At 38.9% G+C, this 24,904-nt stretch overlaps 1 protein-coding gene across 4 annotated transcripts in view; it reads right to left on the bottom strand.

The window, feature by feature from the left end:
- Nucleotides 1–24,904, bottom strand: part of Vrk2 (VRK serine/threonine kinase 2) — a 117,342-nt gene that overhangs the window by 48,814 nt on the left and 43,624 nt on the right. For all 4 annotated transcript variants that reach the window (XM_085692307.2, XM_048435388.3, XM_048435387.3 and 1 more), the window contains exons 3-5: nucleotides 10,504–10,553; nucleotides 9,880–9,949; nucleotides 8,422–8,509 (exon numbers count right to left, since the gene is read on the bottom strand). In XM_085692307.2, the coding sequence (XP_085548433.2) occupies nucleotides 8,422–8,509; nucleotides 9,880–9,949; nucleotides 10,504–10,553 (208 nt within the window). The remainder of the gene's footprint in view (nucleotides 1–8,421; nucleotides 8,510–9,879; nucleotides 9,950–10,503; nucleotides 10,554–24,904) is intronic.

The raw sequence follows: 24,904 nt of genomic DNA on the forward strand, positions 1-24,904 counted from the left end.
GCACCAATTGGAATAAAAGCAACCTCCTCTCGAAGAACCCTCTTTGGAAACATCAGCAGAACCTATAGGTGCAAGCGCCACCACACAAGTAGGAAGAACAGGCCCCAAAGGCACAAGTAAAGTCCACACCAGCCAGAAAAACTGGATGATACACTGGATCTACACACCCAAATACCCAGAAACCTCACCTGAGACAACCCTACTCCAACTGACAACCAGCCAATTACCAAAATCCTTGACCAATCAGGCCAAAAGACAATGAAGAAAATGGACAACAAAAAAACAAAAGACCCAAACAACAAAGACATCACAAGAATAAACACCCGACTATAGTTTTCCCAAACCCAGATGGGTAAATGGAAGTGTAAAAATACATTCAAAATCATAAAAAGCAAAAAAAAAAAAAAATGGCATCACCAGAAACTAGTGATTATTCAACAGCAAGATCTGAACATCTCAACACAGATGAAGCAGAAGAAAGCAATCTTAAATATAACATTATGGAAATGATAGAAAAATTTTAAAAGGAAATAAAAAATCCCTTAAAGAAACAGAGGAAAAGGACAAATTAAAATTGAAAGAAATCAATAAATCCCCTAAAGAAAGCCAAGAAAGCTAAGGAAAAAACAACCAAAATGGTGAAGGGAACAGTTCAAAATTTGAAAATTGAAATAGAGTCAATAACGTAAACACAAACCGAAGGAATTCTGGAAATGGAAAAACTGGGTAAATGAACAAGAGCTACATATGCGCACACAATCAACAGAATATAAGAGATAAAAGAGAGAATCCCAGGCACTGAAGATACAACAGAGGAAATAAATTTATTGATCACAGAAAAGTTTAAATCGAACAAATTTTTAACATAAAACATCTAGGAAATCTCAGACACCATGAAAAGACCAAACCTAAGAATTATAGAGATAGAAGGAGAAGACTACCAGCTCAAAAGCAAAGAAAATATATTCAACAAAATCATAGAAGAGAACTCTCCAAACCTAAAAAAATAACATGACTATGAAGATACAAACAGCTTACAGAACACCAAATAGACTGGACCAAAAAAAAAATCTTCTTGCCATGTAATAAAACACTAAACATACAGAATAAAGAATATTAAGAGATGCAAAGGAAAAGGCCAAGAAACATATAAAGGTAGATCTATCAGAATTACATATGTCTTCTCAATGGAGACTCTGAAAGCCAGAAGGTCCTGGATAGACATTTTGAAGATACTAAGAGATCACAGATGGCAGTCCAGACTACCATACCCAACAAAATTTCAATCACTACAGATGGAGGGAAAAAGATATTCCATGACAAACCAGATTTAAATAATACTTATCAACAAACTCAGCCCTACAGAAAGAACTAGAAAGAAAAGAACAACCCAAGGAAGTTAGCTGCACCCATGAAAAACATAGTCAATAGATAATCTCAAACCAACAAATCAAAACAAACAAACAAACAAACACTCAATACCACCAACAAGGAAAAAAAGCAAAAATAACAGAAATTAATAATCACTGGTCATTAATATCTCTTAATAGCAATGAACTCAATTTGCCTATAAAATGACATAGGCTAAGAGAATGAATACAAAAACAGGATCAATCCTTCCGCTGCATACAAAAAACACATCTCAATCTCAAAGACAGACACTACTTCAGAGTAAAGGGTTGGGAAAAAAATTTCCAATCAAAGAGACCAAAAAAACAAGCTGGTGTAGCTATACTAATATCTAACAAAATAGATTCAAACTAAGATTAATCAAAAGAGATGGAGGTCATTTCATATTCGTCACAGGAAAAAATCCATCAAGATAAAGTATCAATTCTGAACACTTATATCCCAAATACAAGGGTACCTACATTTGTAAAAGAGACATTACTAAAGTATAAATCACACATCAAACCTCACATACTAATAGTGGGAGACTTCAACACCCCACTCTCACCAGTGGACAGGTCTACCAGACAAAATGTTAACAGAGAAATGAGGAAACTAACAGATGCTATGACTCAAATGGCCTAAACAGACATCTATAGACCATTTCACCCCAAAACCAAAAGAATATACCTTCTTCTCAGCACCTCATGGAGTGTCCTCTAAATCTGACTACATACTTGGTCACAAAGCAAATCTCAAAACATACAAAAAAAAATTGGAATAACCCTCTGTATCTTATAGAATCAGTGAGAACCCAATAATAAGACAAATTACAGAAAGCCTACATGATGTGGGATGTCTTTCTGTATACCATGAATATGTTTTATTATGGTTGTTTAATAAAGAAGCTGATTTGGCCAATACCCAGGCAAAATAGAGCCAGATGGAAAATCCAAGTGAAGATATAGGGAAAAAGTAGGTGAGTCTCAGAGATGCCCATAGCCATTGGGGAAGCAAGGAGTGAGATAATACCATGGCCATGTAACAATACACAGATTAATAGAAATGGGTTAATTTGTGTTGTAAGAGTTAGTTAATAATAAGTCTGAGCTAATAGGTCAAAGAGTTTGGTACTGGCATAAAAAGTGACATATGGATCAATGGAATTGAATCAAAGACATAGACATAAATCCATATACCTATGAATATCTGCTTTTGACAAAGAAGCCTAAAAATTATACAATGGACAAAAGAAAGTATCTTCAACAAATGATTCTGGCATAACTAGATATCGACATGTTTATTTGTTTGTTTATGCCCAGGTAACGCTGATGCATGCATGGGCAGCCTGTAGATGGGGGGTTCTGTTGAACTTATCCATATAGGGTTTCATTGTCTATGTTGATATGGACAGCTGACCAGGTCTTTTTCTCAAGAGGGCACCAAATCTCATTACAGATGGTTGTGAGCTACCATGTGGCTGCTGGGAATTGAACTCCAGACCTTTGGAAAAGTGGGCAATGCTCTTAACTGCTGAACTGTCTCTCCAGTATCTTCAACAAATGGTGCTGGCATAACTTGATATCAACATGTAGAAGAATGGAAATAGATACATATTTACTCCCATGCAAAAAACTCAAGTCCAAGTAGATCAAAGACCTCAACATAAATCCAGTTACACTGAACCTGATAGAAGAGAAGGAGGTAAGTATCCTTGAATGCACTGGCACAAGAGACTACTTCCTGAATATATAACATCAGATCAACAATTAATGAATGGAAACTGAATGGAGACTTTCCTAAACTGAAAGTCTTCTGTAAGGCAACGGACACAGTCAGTAATACTACCAAACAGGAAAAGATCTTCACAAACCCCACAACTGACAGGAGACTGATCTCCAAAATATATAAAGAACTTAAGATATCAAATAATCCAATTAAAAATGGGGTACAGAGCTAAACAGAGAATTTCCAACAGAATAATCTCAAATGGCCAAAAGACATTTAAGGAAATGCTCAACATCCTTACTCAACATGGAAATGCAACTCAAAATGACTCTGAGACAGAATCTTACACTTGTCAGAATGGCTAAGATCAAAAACACCTATGACAGCCTATGTTAGAGAGGATACAGAGTAAGAGAAACACTGCTCCATTGCTTGTAGAAGTACAAATTTGTACAGTCATCTTGGAAATCAGTAAGGTGGTTTCTCAGAAAACTGGGAATCAATTTACCCCAAGATCCAGCAATACCACTCTTGGCCATATACTCAAAGGATGTTCAATCATATCACAAGGACACTTGTTCAACCATGTTCACAGCAGCATTATTAGTAATTGCCAGAACCTGAAACAACCTAGATGCCCCTCAACTGAAGAATGGGCAGAGAAAATGTGGTACATTTACACAGTGGAGTATTATTCGATGGTTATTAAAAAAATGACATCACGAAATTTGTAGGCAAATAGATCAAAGTAGAAAAAAATCATTCTGAGTGAGGTAACCCAGACTCCGAAAGACAAACACGGTATGTTCTCATACATAAATCAACATAAGATGTAAAACAAAGGATAACCAGGCCACAATCCACAGCCTCAGAGAAGCTAGGTAAGAATGAAAAAAATTGCTGGCAAATAGATGGAACTAGAAAAAGTCATTCTGAAAGAGTAACCCAGACTCAGAAAGATAAATATGCTATGTATTTGTCTATATCTGGATATTAGCCATTAAATAAATGATAACCAAGCTACAGTCTGTAGACTCAGAAGTTAGGCACAGAGGAAAAGACTAGGAGGGATGCATGGTTCTCCTCGGGAGTGGGGAGAGAATAAACTCTATGGGTAGACTGAGCCAGGGTGAAGGTAGAAAGTGGGGAGACTAGCACTGGAGTATCAGTTGAGAAGGGGGAGGAAAGATGGGAATGAGGAGAGAGAAAGCTAGGAATGAAGAGCATTTGAGGGCCTGTATGAACTCTAATGCAGTGGGAACTTCCTATAAATATACAAGGGTGATCCTAATGAAGTCTCCAAATATTGAGCAAGAAGGAACCCCTACTGGCCGTCTCTTGTAACCAAGTGAAGTTTCCAGTGCTAAGACTGGGTTTCATCCAACTGAGTTGTTGGCCAAAGGGGTCCTATGAAAATCCCTAAACAACTCAGGTATTGCCAAGACAATAAGTTGCTTTCCATAAACTGACAATAAGATCCCATTGTTGAAGACAACACCCACACAATTCACTGGGCATGGAGAGGCCCACATAGAACCTTCACCCCCATGTTCTAGTTTCTGTGACACAGAGAGGTACTCTGCAGGCTACCAAAAGAGAAAAGTAAACATCAACCCAGCCACGAAACCTTTGATCTACAAAATATGTTAGGGCAATGGTGGCACAAACCTTGTGGGAGAGACCAACCAACGTGTGATTTGACTTAAGGACCACTCCATGAAATGGAACACAAACTGAACACTGCTTGATTGTCCAAGAATAAGAGTCTAGATGGCCCAGTGACCTAGGGTCAAAGCAAATACTACTAGTCTTTTAAAAAAATTAATAAAATGACTCTTACTGATAATCTGCTATGCCAGCCAATAGATGAATCAGAGAGGATTCCTCCTGCAGCATGGAAACAAATATAGAGACAGAGACTCACAGTCAGACATTAGGAGGAGAAAGAGAGACCTTCAAACACTCGGATATAAATGGGATGTCTCCATCAAAGCCCTCCCCTCAGAGCTAAGAGAACCAACTCATGAAAGAGATGGCAGAAGTAGGATGGGAGACAGAGAAGATGGGAAACACCAGAACAAGGCCCTCTGAATCAACGTAGGAAGGCTCATAGAAACTCACAGAACTAACACGCAACCACAAGACCCACACGGGTATGCACCAGGTCCTATGCGTGCGTACTATAGCTTTCACTTTTGTGTTTTTATGGGACGCCTGAACATGTGAACAAGTGGGTCTCTGATTCTTGTCCCTTATCTTGGGGCTATTATATTTTTCTGTTGGCTTGTCTTGTCTAATTTTATCATGATGGCTTTTGCTTTATCTTATTTTATTTTCTTTTGTTGTGTTTGGTTGTCATTACCTAGAATCTGCTCTTTTCTAATGAGAGACAGAAATGGAGTAGATCCAGATGGGAGGGAGGTGGGAAGCACCTGGGAAGAGTAGAGGGAGGGGAAACCGCATTCATATGAAGAAATAAACAAATAAATAAAAATTTTAAAGAAAGACCTGCGTTCTTACTATTAAGACTTTATAAGTACCAGTTTTCATCACTGCTACACTGGATGTTGCTATGTACATTCACAGAGTCTTTAGGCTCTACAGTAGTGAACACTGGTGAAGGGTCACTGGCTCACTAAAGCATGTGGCTCTGCCAAGCCTTACCCTATTCCCCCATTCTCTCTTCCTTGCTAACCCATTAGATTACATTTCTAAAGTTAGCCACCAAGGTCTACTCCCTTATTTGACCACTTCTTCCTCCTAAGGCTGACTACCAAGGTCCAGCTATCAAAGTACTGATGTCCAACAATCAAAAGCCTCATTTGGCTTACCTAATTAGCATACACAATTAAACACCTCATTCTAACATGAGGTTTCCCCCTTTTCCTTTATAAACCACCATTTTTCTATGTGCCACATCTGTCTCCTCTCTATCCAGAGGCAATCCTTTGTCCCTCCAGGGCAAATACCTCTTCCTCTTCACCCTTCCTCCCTTTCCCTCCTCCCTTACCCTCTATCTCCTGTCTTTGTCTTTTATTCCCTGACCTCTGCTCCTCTGGGAAAAATCTATCTTTGTGCTGAGAAATTGGTCTTGAGCTGACACTGGTCCTTTCAAGGGTTCCATAGGTGATCCACCCACTGACCACAAGCTCAGAGTTATCCTCAGCTGATGAGATCTGTTCTCAGTCATCAAGAACAGAACTAAGTTTATCCATGTACTTCAGCGTGAGCAGGCTCCTCCAGCCTTCACCCTTTGATGGTCCTGTTGCCTCTGGCTTTCACACCACTTTGTATGGATGCCTCTCATGCTGGTGCTGAGACAAGTTAAATTCAGGTTCTTGGGCTTGTGATTTCTCCAAGGGCTGTCTACTGCCCTATAAATCATGCTGAGTGACAAAACAGTTTGTTTGTTTGTTCTGCTGTTGACCATCAGAAGAATCATCATCTCACTAAAAGCCACAACCTGTATTAAGGTGTTGTAAGACAAAACATTTTCTAGGGAGACATAACACACACATCTACTCGCCCCCAGATAGGAAACCCACAACAAAACAAAACATGGATACCACCGAAGTCCAACTTGGTGAATCAGTGAGTTTTACTGGGGTTACCGACAGGAAAATGGGCCAGTTACTTAGAGGAGCAGAAATGACTCAAAGAGCTACATAACCAAAGCCGACCACAGCATGGTTCACAGCTCAGGAAGCTGAGAACCAGGAGCATATTGCAGAGGCTGCAGGAAGCTCACTGGGGGAAGTGTCCCTTCCAGGTGCCTCAGTTTGGCTAAACCTCTCCCAGGCAGCTCAAGCTGGTTCTGCTTCTTCTAGGCAGTTGGTCTGGTCTGAGAGACTGAGAGACTATTTGTGGCTTGGTTTTGCTTCCTCTCAGAGGGGCTTTCAGCTTCTGTTATTTGCTCTGGCAGGGAGGGGCCTAGAGTCTGTTCAGTTTCAAGGACTCTGATAAGGCAGTTTGATTGTTGATCTCCAGCTTCAGAAGCAGCACTGCCGGATGGAATGGTTCAGGCTTGGAGGAAACTGTCACCCAACGTGGGGCTTGTGAGGGATACGGAGATTGTTCTGAGGACTTGTTTTGGGTGTTTGGGTTGGTTGGTTTGGTGTAGTTTGGTTTGGCTTTACCAGAATCTGTCTGTATTACCTTTGAGATGAGGTTCGGGCTTCCCCTCCACCAGTAAAGGAAATATGTGGCTGGGGCCCTGCATCTCTTGGTTTCTTTTAGGGTATGTTGCCCATCTTTGGTGCCACACTTCTGGTGAATCCTATCACTGTGAATCTTCAAAGGTCTTCCTCTTTTTAGGAGAGTCTTTTTTTTTTTTGACAGTTATCCTTAACCAGAACACACCAGCAACTTTTGCTCTTCCATTTTACCCAGAATTCTCTCTATCCTTTCTTCAGTAGTATGGCACATAATTCTGAAGCCAACTCTTACAGTGCTAGATGATTTATCAGTACATGTAACATGCTACGGATGCCTCATGATTTCTGTAGTCCATTCAGGACCCTGTAGGAAGCACTTTACTTTATTTGTACTATTTAAAGGTATCTAAACAAAGGGCTGACATCCAGGCCTGTTTTCTCACATCTAAAGTAAAACTATCACCTGTCTAAAATTGACAAAGTAGGATAACATCTATGACATCCCCTGCAACAGAATTGGTGCAAAATAAGTGACTTTTCTAAAATCATAATTAATGAATTTTGTATGTGCTAATAGACACATTCAAGGCTAGCTTTAAAAAATTTTTGCTGTTTCCCCTCAAGGTGAACAGTGATTTTTTTCTCCTAGTTTTCAGAGGTGACACAGTAATTGACTGCTGACAAAGAGAAGGAGGCTGTGTACACACTTCTCTGTGCATTTAGATTCATAGTCTCTCTCTCTGTGTGTGCATCTGTCTCTATCTCTCTCTATCCCCGTGTTTGTGGGTGTGTGTGTGTGTCTGCCCTCTCTTCCACCCTCCCACTGTCACTGGGGAAACCCGCTGTGCTCTCTTTTAACACACAGGTACCTCCTTGCAGGGACACCTTAGGATTGTCAACAGTCATAGGAATGACCACTGAAAGACGATCCTTCCCTGGTAGGACCTAAGATGACAGCAGCCTGGAAGACACCTGGTTGCATTCTCCAGAGAGACCAGAACCTAGAACCAAGCCGATGAGCCACCAGAGGCTTTCTGATGCCTAGGAACCAAGATATATTTTGAGTTGCATCAGCTAGATCACTAAGGAAAGGTTTGTTGGTAATAATAACTGATCATATGAATTTGATATGATTATAATTTGCTTTTACCTTCTTCCTTTAAAATCGGTCAGACCAAATCCATAAAACAGAGGAACTCCTAAATAATCAAGTTTTCTCTGTGCTGTCCACTTTTGAACTGCGGAGGAAAGTTAACAAAAAACGTGATTTAGAAAAGTACCTTTGTATAGATGCTAAGACTTAATTATCTAAGCAAAACAGTAATCAGACCTAAGAAAATAAAAACTAAATAAAAATAGATATATCTATGTCATGGTTTCAAACTTTTTGTTTCCAGTATAATTAACACAAAATACATGTTTAGAAACAAAATTAATAGTACCATAAAAGACATAGTCTTACAAAGTAGATTGTTATCGCTCAAAAATATTTCTCCTCATGAAAACAAGTCATTTCATTATATGCTAGCTAAGTTTCTACACGTAACACATGTTGACTACAAAGGAGGGCACCTATTCTTACTACTGCCTTCATTTCAGAGCCTACAACCATGTCAATCTAAAAAATACAAATTGAGCAGAAGTACCTGACTCTGAAATTAAAAGTTATTTATTCTGTAAAACAACTGTTTTGAATAAATTTTGTTTACCAAAAAAAAAATCATAATTGAATTGTTTAATCCAGTTAAACAATCGGGTAGTTTAATCACTGTTTTCACTTCTCTCCCATATGTGTTTCATGCTTAAGACAGCTTTCCTGATAAAAACAATCAAATTTAATGGATTCTATTTGTCACTGTGACACCGTTGAAGCAGTTGGTGGAGACTATAGTCACAGTCTTTAGAAGCTTTATTAAGGAAACCAAAGTTAATTATTCAGGCCAGATCCATCATTCTTTCTCCTAAACAAGATAGAGAGGACCTTGCCCATTCTAGTCATTCTGACTCCTCCCAACTTCCACAGTGTCTCCCTGAGCTCTCAGAAGCCTCTCCACTGTCCTTCATCTCTGCTTACACTCACTTCATATTCAGATCTCCAACTGGCCGTTCTTACTTATGATATCTAGCTCCAAATAACTTCTCAACATTCACCTTTCTACTAGTTTCGTAAATATCACAACATGTAATCATTTTCAAATACGTTAATCCACCTTTTACCCTTCCCTGTGTGTGTGTGCATGTGTGCATGGGCGTGCTCTCCCTACTTTAGTTTTGTCACTATATAGTTCTATCTATGCTTCTTTATAAAAGAAATAATTTCTTTCTACACTCTTTTATGCTTAGAGAATTCTTGATAATTCCACAAGTCAGCATGTTATGTAAAGTAGCAGAAAAACTTTGACTTAAAATATATAACCCATTATGTGTGCCATATCAAGATGTGTATACCATCTGTCTTGCTTTTATATGTTATAACAGTTCAGTATATCACTTTACAATAAATTTCATATGGAAAAGAATTTTCCAGAAGGCCAGAAAAAGACCAAAATATTAAGCCTCCCTTTAGCAAGTCCACACACGGCATAGCTGCTTAGCTATTTCTACTTACTATATTCTCTTTTTGCAGCTCTCTGATAAAATTTAAGTTCTGAAAATAATGGACCATTCTCTTGGTATTCCTATGAAAGAAAAATAATAATAAAGTTTAATAGGAAGACTTATCCCAAAGATAAAACAAATTGTATTTCAACTGTGAACATATAAGCGTACACATGCAAAATATGTAATAGTTATAGAATTCTTCTTCATCAAACGAGCACCAGATTTCTCCTTAAAAAAAACCACTAAATAAACTTGAAAAGTCTCATTTTAGACAACATATTGTAGCTATCCCAATATATTCTTACACATGAAGGAAGTCTTCTGCAAAGATCGTCCTAAAAGCAATGAGAACTGTGCACATAAATAAGCACTGGCTGTGTGCCAACATGTCTTCAGGGCAGGCACACTGAGACGTACCATGGGGTCCCCTCACACATGACTCCTTCACTAACTGAACTACATGTTATTCATTGTGCTAGGCCCAGGGGACAAGAACAGAAGTGGAATCCTAAACCACTCTAAGGGCCTTCCTACCTAAAAGAGTGGAGGAAAGACTGTATTTTTATGAAAATAAAGCAGAATGGGGGAAAAGTCAGAAATACAGGACTATAAATGTAAGAACAAAACTTACCACTTTTATTACATGTCTTGCATCTTTGTTTGGTTTATTTGTGGGGAAAGCTGCAGAAAAAAAGAGACAAGTGGAAAATAATAGTTATTCCAAACCAGTACATATCTACCAAATCACAGAGAGATCTTAGATAGAAGTCCATGAACTAGATTAACCCCAAAGCCTCTCACAACTGTGGCCCCATCTCTACTTATAAAAGCTGCTGCCGAAGCTGGGGAAATGGAATAAATGTCTCACTAAGAAAAACAGATTGGGGTCTGAAACTCATGTCTATCTGACACGGAATACACTACTTATCATATTCTATAGTCAGGTATTCAGATATAAGAAATGAACAGATAATGTTAATCACATGTTCCAAGTGCAGGAAAAGGTAAGAAAGCTAAAACAGATGAGATTAAGCATGTTCAAGGGTGTTCCAAGGATATAGTTCTCACATATGGTGGGCTTCTCTTTAATCCAGCTGCCCAAATGACCCATGCTCCTGTAGGAAGTCCCTCATCCATGCTCCTGTAAGTAACACCAATAAGTTTGGTAAACTAGTTTTAGGTAAACCTTCGGTCTGTCACTGGCATCATATCTGGGGCTTCCTCAGGAAGTGGCATGATGTATGAACACAACCAACAAAACCAGAGAGATGCTAGAGAGAAACAATTACAATGGAAGATAATATATGCAACTAATACTAATCTGTCTGTGGGTGAAATGACAGAAGGGGCAGTCCTGATATGGCTGCCTTTACCCATGTTGTATGGAATGATGTGGCTTCTCCCTGTAGTGACATTTGCATGTTCCCTGCTATGTTTTGTAAGACAAGCAAGTAACTAGCTTGACCAATCTGAGGAATGGAAGCGCTTGGGAGGAACACCAAGGTTGTTGTCTTCCCTAATCTGGTATGGGGGTGGCATGTCTCCTTGTTGAATAGGGTCTGTCCCATGCCCCCAAACCAACCACCAATAGACCTGAAAATGTACAATAATCCTTTGAGACCAGCATGTACAGGAGAGATCTTCAGCCAGATACACTGTTAGTTGTACGGTCTCTCTGTTGTGAGCACTAAAACAACTAAAGCTGGCCTGTCTGCCCCGGAAGAACTGGTCCAAATAAGAAAAAAAAAAAGTGGGTGCTACTTTAATGTGGTAGGAAAGGGGCAGAGGTGAGGGGGTGAGGATGAAATGGAGATGGTGAGTGTAAGTGTCGGATTCCCTTCTTGGGATCCAAACTTGGGCTCTGAGAGATAATGAGTCCATAGAAAAAAGAGGGAGATGTCAAAGTGATAGAAAATATTCTTCTGGTCCAACCTCTACACAGAGGAAAGGAAAATCCATGAGTCTGCCTCCACATGGGGGCCTGAACCATGGCCCAGTAGAGGAAATTATAATCCTCACAGGTACTCATCACCTGAACTATATGAATGGAAAAGAGAAAAGTAGGAAATGAAGGAGCCCACGCTCAAGCCTGACTCATGAGGTTGCTGAACATATAGTGGATGAGGTCAATCTGAGTGACACGGAAAAAGAAAAAAAGTATGAAATTTCCCATTCCTTCTTGAAACCAAGGCTGCATACACACGCAAAATCAGTCCCTGAGTGATGAGTCCTATGAGTCATTAGCCACTTGCTTCTCACTAGCTGAAGTTCCCATGAGCATCACTAACTGGAAAGCACAGGAGGAGGACAAGCATTCCTGAGGGAAATGGACATGTGAGAGACAGTGTTCGCTGCTTCCTTCACTGAGCTAATAGAACTATATTCACGGGAGACTTAAGAAAGGGGCCAATCCAGTAGGGACTTGGCAAGTGGTATGGGGTTTCAGGGACTTCGCTGAACCTCATGGTGAGAATAGATCTTAAGGAGCTAGAAGAGGCTGTGGCACATCACAGCGATTTAGACAAGCATGTAAATAAATCAGGATTATACGGTACTAAAGCACTTGTCCAGGTTACTTAAGGGAAATGCATCAGCATTAATGGCAAGGCAGAGTTCTTAGGGGAAACAATCAGACAGAAAACTAAACTCTGTCCTAGTAAGAACAACCAAGGAAAACAATACAAATACAGCTTATGCTGGTGAGTGTGAGGAGTAAGGGGAAACACTCATCCAATGGTGGTGGGAGTGCAAACTTAGACAGCTTCTATGAAAATCAATGTGATGGTTCCTTAGAAAGCTGGGAATATTTCCACCTTAAGGCCCAGCTACCCCACTCTTTGGTATATACCTACAGGACTCTATAACCTACTACAGAGACACCTGCTCAACTATGTTCACTGTTGTTCCATTCACAATAGTTAGAAACTGGAAACAGTTTAGATGTCCATCAATCAAAAGTGAATGGAAAAAGAAAATGTAATACATTTGCACAATGCACTCAGATTTAAAAAAAAAAAAAAAATGAAATTCACAGGTAAGTAAATGGATGGGACCTGAAAAAAGAATCATCCTAAATGAGGTAACCTAGAGCAAAATAGAAAATTATAATATGTATTTACTTATATGTAGGTATTAGCTGTTAAACCATACATAAGCTTGCTACAATCTATACAACCACAGAGTTAGGCATAGAATGAGGGACTGGGGGAAAGGAGAGTTTCCCCAAGAATGAGAAAAAAACATAGATTATTATAAATTGAATGGAAGAGGGGAGAGTGGAACTCAAAGATCAAACGGAGAGGGGATGTAAAGAGGGCCTTAAGTGAGGCAATATGGGGAAGAGCTGCAAAAAAACATAGGGGGCCATTTGAGGGGCTGTCTATAAACCTAATATAGTATAAGATTCTTAAAATAAATACATACATAAAAGAAATATAAATTGTCATTATCAAATAATAGGGAAGGCAAAGCCATGAGTAGATATTTCTCACTACCAAATAAAACCTCCAGTGCCCAGAATAGGTTATATCTAAATGAGTTGTTGGCCAGAAGAGCCCTCATGAAAACCCCCCAAAAAACCCCAAGACTATAACCAAGGCTATTTGTTGCTCTCTACAAATTAATGGTAAGGCTGTAATTGCTGAAGACAACACCTACATAACTCACTGAACGTGGAGAAATCTAGCAGGTGTCTACTAAGAGCCTTCACTCCTACTGACTAGTGTTTACTACTCTTCACACTAACAGAGGAGAAATGTGAATACCATCTTAGTTACATACCCTGAGATCTATAATGGGGGCATGCCTGCAAGATGTGTTAATGTAACATCTCACTATTGAGTGAAAGTAACCAACCACTATTTGATTGGAATTAAAGAGACTAGAACGACCATGGACCTATGAGAAAACCAAACACTACTATTCAGCTAAACTAACATAGCAATGTCTCCTGACAACATTCTGCTATAGTCATAGACCAGTGACACAGACATGTCTGATAAGAAAGACAGAAGTCATAAATCAAGCAGACCTGTTTGACAAAGATCCAGCAAAGCTGAGTCACATGATGGCCTCCATGCCATCTTTGGTTTTCATCTCCACCTGTTGCACATTTGGGAGACTTTTAGTATGTATACAACTTGGGGATATTGAATTGATGGAAAACTTCTAATGAATCATGTCTTCCCAGGAATGCTATTTCTAAACTTCCCTGAGACCGTCCTGAGCATACTATTCCCCCACATTAGAGAGATATCCTTATCTACTTAGAGGTCTTCCTTATGCCTTGGAGGTTGTGACACACATAAAGAAGCCAGAAGTCTCTTTATGAGGCTATGTGACATTCAAGAAACATCTGTCCCTATATTTATCCATGAACAAGACATTCAAAACAAAGTAAACTGAAAAAGGTCAACAAGATTCCGCAGGCTAGAAGAGTTGGCCACAGATCAGATTGCGTCTTCCTACTATACACTCAGAAATCTATGGCATATACAGCAGCAAAGTTAGGTGAGCTGAAGTTACCTCTGCCATACACAGAAACTGACATTGATGAACAAAGAATGAAGTGGAAGATGATCAAAGAATGCAACATCAGGATCCCCCCTTTCTTAGAAAGTTGGCATGTGCAGAGTCACCTTGGTGTCATATGACCAAGGAACAACAGAATGCCAGGATTCGACATATGAACAAATTCTATAAAGAAATAAAATGGAAACATTGTATTATGCCAGAATTTGAATACAGCAGCTTTGTCCTGAGGATATTTCTTGGGCACTCTGACTATTAAGAGTTACCAATACACTGCTTGGGACATGGCAGAATGCCAGGGAGAGTTTGATGATTGTTTTGGTCTAATGTCCTTGTAGCCACAAAAACAACTAGCCAGAGAACAGCTTGTTAGATTTTTAGAAATTGGCTTATGGAGCTGATAAGTAAAACTGGTTATCAAAGATAACTGTTCATCAATGAAAACGGTAACTCTATCCTGTCATAGTTTATTAATGATGACTAAAAGAGGAGCAAAAGGAAGTGAAACACATGTCCAAAAACAAAACAAAAAAATGATATAATCTATGTTTTGGAATACATGAATGTATCCCTACTTACTAAATTCTGTATAACTGAGAAAGCACTCTGGCTGACAGATAGTCAGGATGCAAGATTCTCCAGATCACCATGGTCTGGCTCATTTCCTTCCCTCTCCAACTTCTTATATTCTCTGCTGGGACCTGTGTCTCCACCAGGAATATGCTTCCTCTCTGTCCATCTCTCCTAATAAAAAACACTAAGAAGTGTCCTGAGTCCGATTCTTCCTGTCACTTCCCTTGTATCCACCCATCTTCAGGCCCTGTCCTCATTCAGAGCTGGACTCTGGCAGATCAGTATCTTAATCAGCCAACATCAAAGAAGCTTCCTAAAAGGAGCTGGGAACTAATACAGAGACTGGACACTTAGAACACTCAGTCTTAAATGGAATGTTTCCATCAAATCCCTCACCTTGGGACTCAAATCTTCAGAAGAGAAGGGGGAAAGACAGAAAAAGCCAAGGGGGATAGAAGACATCAAGGAAACGAAGGCCTTTTACACAAAGGAGGACTGGTGCCTATGAATTCACAGAGATTGGCAGCATACACAGGGTCTTTACAGGTCTAAGCCAAATAGTCTCAGCCAGTACTGAGACAGAAGTAAACACCAAGCCTCATCCCTAATCTAGAAGCTATTTCTAATTGATAACCAAACACAGCTGTGGGAATTCGTACAGCCAATAGCCTTTAAGTTACCCACCCTCATGGGCGTGGCCTCTTACTCTATAAATGCCAATGTAAAATATGCAGCTGTTCTCTCATCCAGTTGCGGGATTCAGTTGTTGTTCCCCATTCAGCAGAGGACTGTGATCTGTGAGTCTACCCCAAAATAAATAACCCTATATTACACTCAATTCAGAGCTAGTACGGGATTTCATTTTAGCATCCATCTTCATGTGGCGCCCACACGGATCTGAATTCCACACCTACCGGTGGACCACCTTAAAAGGCCTAAATAGTCCACAGCCCAGAAACTCTCACACCCCCACCAGCTTGGCTTGCTTTCACCTACTAATCAGTTTTTTTTGTAAAACCCCCAACAGAGCTGATTGTGCAGAACAACTTGGAAATTTCCCAAGCAAGCACACATTCCCTACCTCACTGCCACGATCCCTCCCACACTGTGACTTGCACAGCTTCCAGTTTGTGCTCCCTACTCCTGAGGTCTGGGCTCCATGCTTAATGTATGGAATTGATTTAATTACTTTCAATTTGTCAAGCAAAGCATATTTGTCAGTATTTAACCAGTACCAAGGTAGAAAACCAAAGAGTTCCAGGACTGTTCCCGGTTGTGACTCTGGAATCACTACACCTGTTGGACAATAAAGATTATTACACCTAAAAAATTCACCAGACCTCATCACACAGGTAAATATTTTATTAATTAATAAATCAATAAACTTGACAGTTATATAATTGCAGACAATATTAACATGCAAATTTTAGTAGCCTTTTTGCTGTTATTATGGATTATATTCTGCAAGGTTTATATGGTTATTGTGATACATCCATTTATTGGATATAGGGACTCAATTTTTTCTTCATATTATATCCTTAAGAAAACGGTTTGATAACAGAGCCAAGAATAAGGCACTTTTAGAAATGATACAGTCTAATGATTACAGATTAATAATGGTCAGCTAACTGACAGGATTAATATTATCGAAAATCAAATTACCTGAAATAATGTATACTATTAGAAAGGGTAACATTAATTTCACAGACAAAATTTGAATCGATGTCAAAGGGTACTGAGAAATTATCTGAAAAAATCATACTATTGAATTTGACAATCAAAATTTGTTAAAATGTTATGATAGGTTAGCAGACAAAGTATCTCTCCAAGAAGGCAATCTGCAGGCTTTCCAAAGGAAGAGATGTTATCTTTAAAGCAAAAACTTCAGACCTTGGAATCACATGTGCAGAATGAGGACAAGCTAGGTGTCTCAATGAAATTATTAGAAATATATACAGGCCGGGAAATTCAGGCTTTATATAAGACAATAGTAAAAAAGATTTGAAATGATTGAGGAAATATTGGAGCTGATGAACAGGAAAAGAAGGTACAAGACCAGGATTTAACATCACCTGTGGCTGTTAGAGATGACTTACCCAGGGTTTTAGCTTCCAACCCTGTAATCTACTCTGACAAAGCTTCAAGTTCTAAAAGCCCAAAAGGATCCAAAGAAGGTAGATGGATACCTATAGGAATTAATGTTCTAAAAGAAATTAAGCAAGCAGTAGTAACTTATGGCTTGCATTCTGTATTTGTTAGGGAGATGGTAAAGACGTGGGCTTCTAGCATTAAGGCAATGCCACACGACTGGCTTCAGTTAATTTCAGCAGTCATGGATGATGGAAATCAACTAATGTGGAGATGCTATTTCTGGAAAGAGGCAAAAATTTTAGGACAACAGGGAAAATCAAAAGGATTTGAGGCCTCCCAAGTTCAAACTCTTGGTGAGGGCACTTACGCTGACCCACAGGCTCAAGCTCTTTAGGATGAACAAATCTTGTCCCTATACCACAAAGCAGCCTTAAATGTTTGGGACAGGATTCAAGAACCAGAAAAATGAATTGAATCATATACTAGGATTAAACAGGGCCAGAGAGAACCCTTTACTGACTTCTTACAAAGATTAACTAAGGCTGTACAAATAAGAGTAAAAGACCCAGATGGTAGGTGAGTACTTATTGAATCTCTAGCTTTTGAAAATGCCAACTTAGAATGCAAAAAGATATTTGGGCCTTTAAAGGTTAGATCAGCACCAGTGGAGGAATGGATCCTGCATACAATGAACAATGAGACATTTGACTATAATACAGAATCTTGGGTAGGAGAAGCAATTTCTAAAAGAATGGGGAGTCTTCAAAATGCTAAATGTTTTAATTTTGGTAGAACAGGACATCTGAGAAGGGATTGTAGACAAGGAATTTCTAAAAATAATGTTTCCTCTGGGAATGGCAAAAATAAAAGGTATCAATCTTACAGATTACGTAGAAGGTGTGGGAAAGGCCAACATTGACCAATGAATGCAGGTCAATAAAAGACAAACAAGGCAATCTAATAACATCAGGAAACTCCTTGTGGGGCCTCTCGCAGGCTCCCAAGCAAAAGTGGTCCAATCATTGCCACTCACTGTGAAGGACATGTCTCACCAGAAAAAATTAAAAAATCCAGAGCCTTCTGTAAAAAAAAAAAAAAAAAAATATTGTTCTGGATAATGAAATAAATATAGAGGATGAATCAAAAATTCCAATAGGAAAGAGGAAACATATATTCTGGCAGACTTCAATAAATGATCAAAGACCAAAGCTAAGAGTATATATAAATGGCATTTTTATTGAAGGCTTCTAGACATGGATATGGATATAAGTATCATTACTCCAGAATCTTGGCATCCAAACTGGCCTCTTCAAGAGGTAGTTGTTCAATTCCTAGGAACTGGAACCCTATCTCAACTGAAACAAAGCACAAGATGGGTTGAATGCATAAGGCCAGAAGAACAGAGAGGAAGGCTGAGGCCATATGAGGCAAATATTAGAGTGAATTTATGCAGTCATGACCTGCTGCAGCAATGGAATGCCCAGATTAACATTCCTGCAGTTCCAGAAATTTGTAATTCTGGAAAAAATATTATAGGGTACTATACACAAAGATCACCAGCCATTCAGGTTGTACAAGAATGTAAAGTGTTGGGAGCTGTGAACCCCCAGATCCTGAATTTCTTGTAACCAACTTGTTTTCCTCTACTCTGAGACAGCCTGCAGCTGCTCTGAGCATGAGACCCTCAGAAGTTCCTGACGGCAGGGGAGTAATTTCTGGTACATTTGGCTGTTGCATGACTATCAGTTAAGGATCCCTATATACACTGCCCCTGGACACAATGAAGGGGGCATTCCTGTTTCAAGGATTTTGGCATCAAGGATGACCTGTGTCTCTGTCTATGAGTCTTTGTGTGTCTCAATCTTCAGTCCCTTGCCCGGTTCAGGAATTGTACAGTAGCACATAGAGTGCGGACGGGTGTGGTGTGCTACAGTAAAGCAACTAGCAAAACTAAAGGCAACAGTCCTACCTTCAAATGGTTAACTGAGAAATCAATATGGGTTAAGCAATGGCCACTAACTGAAGAAAAGCTGCAGGCTTTAGAACACCTGGTACAAGAGCAACTAGATGCTCACCACATTGAAGAATCAACCAGCCCTTGGAATTCTCCTGTATTTGTTATTAAAAAGAAATCTGGTAAATGAAGAATGGTGACAGATCTAAGAGCTTGCCTCTGAAAATGGTCTGTCAGTTACTCTAGACCTTAGCCAAAGTTGGTTGCTCCAACGTTGCAAATGAGACTTTGAGTGATTGCCCAGGTAGCTAGTTGTCTCTGTCATTTGTTGCACATTTTGGAAGTTGCTTGATTGCACTTCTTGCTTACTCAAGTAATATTATTTCCCTTCTCAGGTCTTCTATGGGGTTGAAGACTAGATAGGCAGTTACTTCCCTCTCATGACTTGGCAAAGTTATTTATAATAAAAGACTTAAACTCCTTAGGATAGGATAATTTTTGAAACATTTGTCACATTTTTTTTTGCTTGATATTGTTTATGCTGGTTATAATTCTAATTTTTATACCTGATATTTGTTCTTATTGTATATAATTTTATAGTAGGCTTAGAACTCTCTTGTTTAAACAAGAGGGAGGTGCTGTAGGTAACTCTACAGCCAGTAGCCTTTAAGTTACCTGCCCACTTGGGTGTGGCCTCTTATACTATAATTGCCGATGTAAAGCGTGCATTTTCTCTCTCTTCCGACTGCTAGATTTGGTTGCTGTTCCCCGTTCATGCAGGGCTATGATCTGTGAGTTTACCCCTAAATAAATAACCCTTTATTATACTCAATTCTGAGCTAATATGGGATTTCTTTTTAGCGTCCATCTTCAAAACACTTTTTCAAAGGAAAAATTAGTTTTCCCCAATGGATTCTCACAGGATATAAAAACACACACTTAAGGGAAGGCTCATGCCCAACAAAAAATAAACTCCATGGTAATTTTGGAGGGTTTTGGTTGGTGCTTTTTTGTTTGTTTGTTTGTGTCACAATACTTTGCCTGGGTATTTTTTTTAACCCTTACAGATCTGCTTATATATTATGGTCTCCAATTTTGTTTGTATAGTTTTTCTGGGTATGTGAATGTGTGTGTCCTAGCACCTTCATGTGTTTTTTGTAGCTTTTTTTTTTTTTTAGTATTTTGGACTCTTTTTCTTTTCTTTTCTTTTTTTTTTTTTTTTTTTTTGGTGGTGATTTTTTTATACCCTGGTTTTTTTTTTATTTTTATTTAACTTTATATGCCTGTTTGTATTTTAACTAGAGAAAAGAAAGGGTGTGAATTGGTGTGGTAGGGAAGTGGGAATATATGGCAGGAGTTGGGGGAGGGGAAATTCAAAAATATACTGTATGAAAAAATCATTTTATAAAGAAAATACTATAACAAAAATAAAGCTATAAATATTGTACATTATAGTTCACCCAACCTGTGCTTGATTTCCTTATTCATTTTCCAAATTTTCTAGTGTTAGCAATGTTAAGTGCTGCAGTTTTGAGGGAAAACATTTCCCCACTGGTGGTATTACATCTCTAACAGGGAAGAATTCCCCAGTGCTTGGGTTAATGAGCACTGCTCTAGGATAGGGGAAGTTTCCTCAATGCAAGTGTTCCAGCTCTGAAGGGAAAGGTATCCTGGTAGTTGGGGGTCAAAGAATACCATAAAGTCAAATCACACAAGAAGCCTCACAAAAGAGATTCATTGGGAAGGAAAAACCAGAAGGGTGGCTGAATCTGCTTGGGCAAAAAGCAACAGAGAACTGAGCAGAAAACACAGTTTATATAGAATTTCTTGGGGGCAGAGGCAGAGCTTTCCAGGGTGGATATTTCCAGGGTGGGGATTGGTGGGACTTTAAGTCCTGAGCTTAAGGAAAGCCCAGGAATTGGTAGGATTTCAAGCTCAGGAATTCGTGGGTTTTCAAGTCCTGAACTTGGATGTTCTACTGTGTAGGACAGAGCTTGGCTGCCTGTGTCTTGGGGAAGGTTTGTGTCCAAATGTCATGAAATTAGAGTGTAGTGTTCTGTGGGTGGAACCTGGCAGTTAGACATCCTCAGGGGTAAGGCCTAGCCACTGGCACACCTCAAGGGACTCACAAGCAATATGCATTGATCTTAGGTTCTGGATCCATATTTTAAAAAGATAAACTACACATATCAACTAAAATTATCTTTCCATATGCATAATAGAGTTATTTTATTTTCACATATGCAGTTCCAACTACTGGAGGAAGGGATTACACAGGTTTGAGGAAGAAGAAAATGAAGAACATACACACAGAGAAGGGTTATGTTGCTGGTATGGGCGAATGATAAGAAAACCCATCTTCCTTATTTATGACAAATTTATTTAACATGATACCTCAGGCTGGAGAGAAACATCCCTGTCCCAATCTTGGTCCTTGTGCAGCAATACCTATGTAAGGTCTGTAAGTATTACCGCTCAGATGGAAAGGTATCCGAACAGTCAGGAGCCAGAGAATAACACAAAGTCACACTGCATAACAAATCTCTCACAAAAGATTCATTGGGAGGGAAGAACTCAGGAGAGTGGTTGTCTCTGGTTAGGCAAGAAACAGCAGAGAACTGAGCAAAAGACACGGTTTACATAGAGTTTCTTGGGCCTGAGATTAGTGGAATTTTTCAGGCCTGATTTTGGGGCAAGCTTAGGGATTAGTGAGATTCTGTTTCTTGGCATTGGTCTTGGGCTTGGGATTCCATCAAGAGCAGAGTATTTTTCCTTGACCCTTTTACCCTACAAGGTAAGTTTTCTTTCTTGCCTTTTGTCTAGAAGCAACTGACCACAACAACAATTAAATCTTTGAAGCTTTTAATAGAATGTAAGAAACTGAAGAGTACAGAAGAAAATGGAGATTTCTCATACAGAAATAATTTATATTACCACTGAAGGGAAAATCCAGCCTGTTGAAGGTCTGAGTCCTGGGTGATTTCACTGTGTGTTCCCACTACTATGTAATCTGAATCATTTTTCATGTTGTTTCATATGAACATAATCATGTGTTCACACACATTTGAGACATCTCCATACCCATCATATAGCTACACTACAGCCTTCCTGAACTTTCAAGGCCAGTTATATTAGATCCCCACAGTCTAAAATCAATTACCTAGAAGGTCCCTGGAGATAAACATTTCACATACATAAGTACTATCCCCCTTACTATCTCCCTTACAGAATCATCAGTTAGCTAATTGGAGAAAGGAATATCTGCTTTTAACGAAAAGCCAAGCCTATTCTAGATATTAAATGACAACAAAAAACCTTCCATAGTATCTGCTTTTACCGTCTGGTGAAAAAAAAATCAGATATTCATCAACTACTTATCTAAGTGCAATAGAGAATAAAGTCACTAAGAATAAAGCCAAAGACATTGACAGAAATTGTATTTAACACCTCTGATATGTGATGCCTTAGGAACTAATGACATCTTACAGATGTTGTCCAGTACACGGCAGCTAAACATAATGTCATTGCTTGTGCATGAACTCAATCCTACAAGGCATTTTTTTCAACTATTGATCTTGCATATTGATGACAGTTTTGCACAATAAATTTGCCATTGAATTGTGTAAACAAAACTTGAATTGGCATTAACTAAAATGATTACACATGTAGAAAAACTGATGAGCCTTGAATAGAGTAGTGAAAGGAAAATTTGAAATTAGTTCGGGAAAATATTATCACAACATGACTGTGATAACTGAGTACTCCATGAGCTGCCTGGATGACTATTTTTAAAGTATTCTGTCAAATTTTAATGGGAAACAGTGAATATTAGATCTATAGCACATCTCACAAAAACATAAGAGAAATTTCTCAAGAGGAAAAATATTGGTTCTAAACTGTGTTAGCATCTAACATGAGGTCAATACGCACACATGAAATAATGATGTATATTAATTGATAAATATCAAGAATCTTCATGAGTTTGAACAGACTAGTTCATCAGCTAAAATAAGAAAATGTCATGCTATTAAAACTCAGATGAATCCATACTATTGATAAAACACAAACTTAAGCTTGATGATGGTAAATTGCTAAGTTAAACAGATGATAGAAAATAGACCAATACAACAGAATTAATTCAAACAACAAATAAAGCTAGAATATGGAGTTTCAAAACTAAAGAAACTGAGGGAAAAATTATTAGATAACAACCCAATCTTGAAGCCCATGAAGCCAGGCAGTGGTGGCACACGCCTTTAATCCCAGCATTCAGGAGACAGAGGCAGGTGGATCCCTGTGAGTTCGAGGCCAGCCTGGTCTACAAGAACTAGTTCCAGAACAGGCTGCAAAGCTACAGAGAAACCCTGTCTTGAAAAAAACAAACAAACGAAAGAAAACAACCCAATCATGAAAGAAACTGTGTAATAAAGATAATATACATTGAAAATATATATATAATAGTAGTTTTAAAATATATAAATCTACAACTAGCAGAATTATAGGGAAAACCTAGTGACAAAATAGTAGAAAATACTAATGGCATTCAATACTGTACAGGCAAACAGACAAAACAGATCCAAACTGAAGAGTAAATCTAATTAATCTTTATCAACAAAAACTAGGAGTCAGAAATCAGGGTAAAAACCTACAGGATCAGAGAAGCAGCGGAGCAGCCGCCAGTGACCTCCGACCTCTTCTGATCCAGAGGAGCCGCGGAACCTGTCTCAGCCCCACCTACCACTTCCTCTCCTCTGTCTACTTACTTCAAACTCCCCGGTTAACTAATAGCTAGCTCTGCCCTCTGACTGCAGGCAAGCTTTATTTGTCAGAACACAAAAGATTATATGACACCAAACTGTACAGCTCACCATTTTCCTCTAGAAACTAGACTTAAAAACACTAAAGAACACACACTCTCTTCAAGAATGAATAAAATATTACTTTTAGAATGTCCAAATTTATATCTGGAAAATAACTCCTGTCTTCAATTCCTTTTTATAATTTAAAATAAATTTTTTTCATGTGGTATGTTCTCTCTTCAACTCCTCTCCAAACCTTCCCACCTCCCTACCCCCAGCCTTGTGAGCTCTCTTCAAACCTTCCCATCTCTCTAAACCTTCCCATCTCTCTCCTGTGAGCCCTGTAAGCTCTCTCTCTCTCTCTCTCTCTCTCTCTCTCTCTCTCTCTCTCCAAACCTTCTTATCTCCCTAGCTTCTAGCCCTGTGAACTCTCTCCAAACCTTTCCACCTCATCCCCCAGCCTTGCAATCTCTCTCCACACCTTCCAACCTCCCTATCCCTAACCTTGTGATCTTTCTCTCAAGATCAAATGAAACAATAAAAGAAACCACAAAGACCAAAACAAACACATAAAAAAAAACAGTAAAACAAAAATACCCAAAAGAACAAAACAAAAGGAACACACACAAACATGGAGTTTGTTGTTTGTTGGCTTACTGGACACGAGGCCTGTCCTGGTGATATACACAGTGACACTGTACTGGAGAAAATAGATTTTACATGTCCCAACAGGTATCAACTATAAATAGTTTATTGGTTGGCAACGGAACTCTGTGTCCAGTTCCCCTTCTGCATGTTGTCCATTGAACACGTGAATTTCTTCTCAGGTTGGTCTGATAGCCAGCCACCTGTTGGCTTCCTGCAAGTCTCTTACTTCCAGCTATGAGTTTCCATTTACAAATAGTATATTGTAGAGGGAAATGCTGACACTTGGTTCTCTTCATCCATTTACTGGTTAATTTTAGCCTTTACTAATGACTTTTGCTTACCATGGTCATCACTGCGATGTTCACTAAAATTGCCTTTGCATTTTTAAGATTTCATCTACATTTATTAACTGAATAAGAACTGCCTTATCTTTCTTA

This window comes from Myodes glareolus, chromosome 8, assembly GCF_982192425.1.
Source record: "Myodes glareolus chromosome 8, mMyoGla1.1, whole genome shotgun sequence".
Lineage (NCBI taxonomy): Eukaryota > Metazoa > Chordata > Mammalia > Rodentia > Cricetidae > Myodes > Myodes glareolus.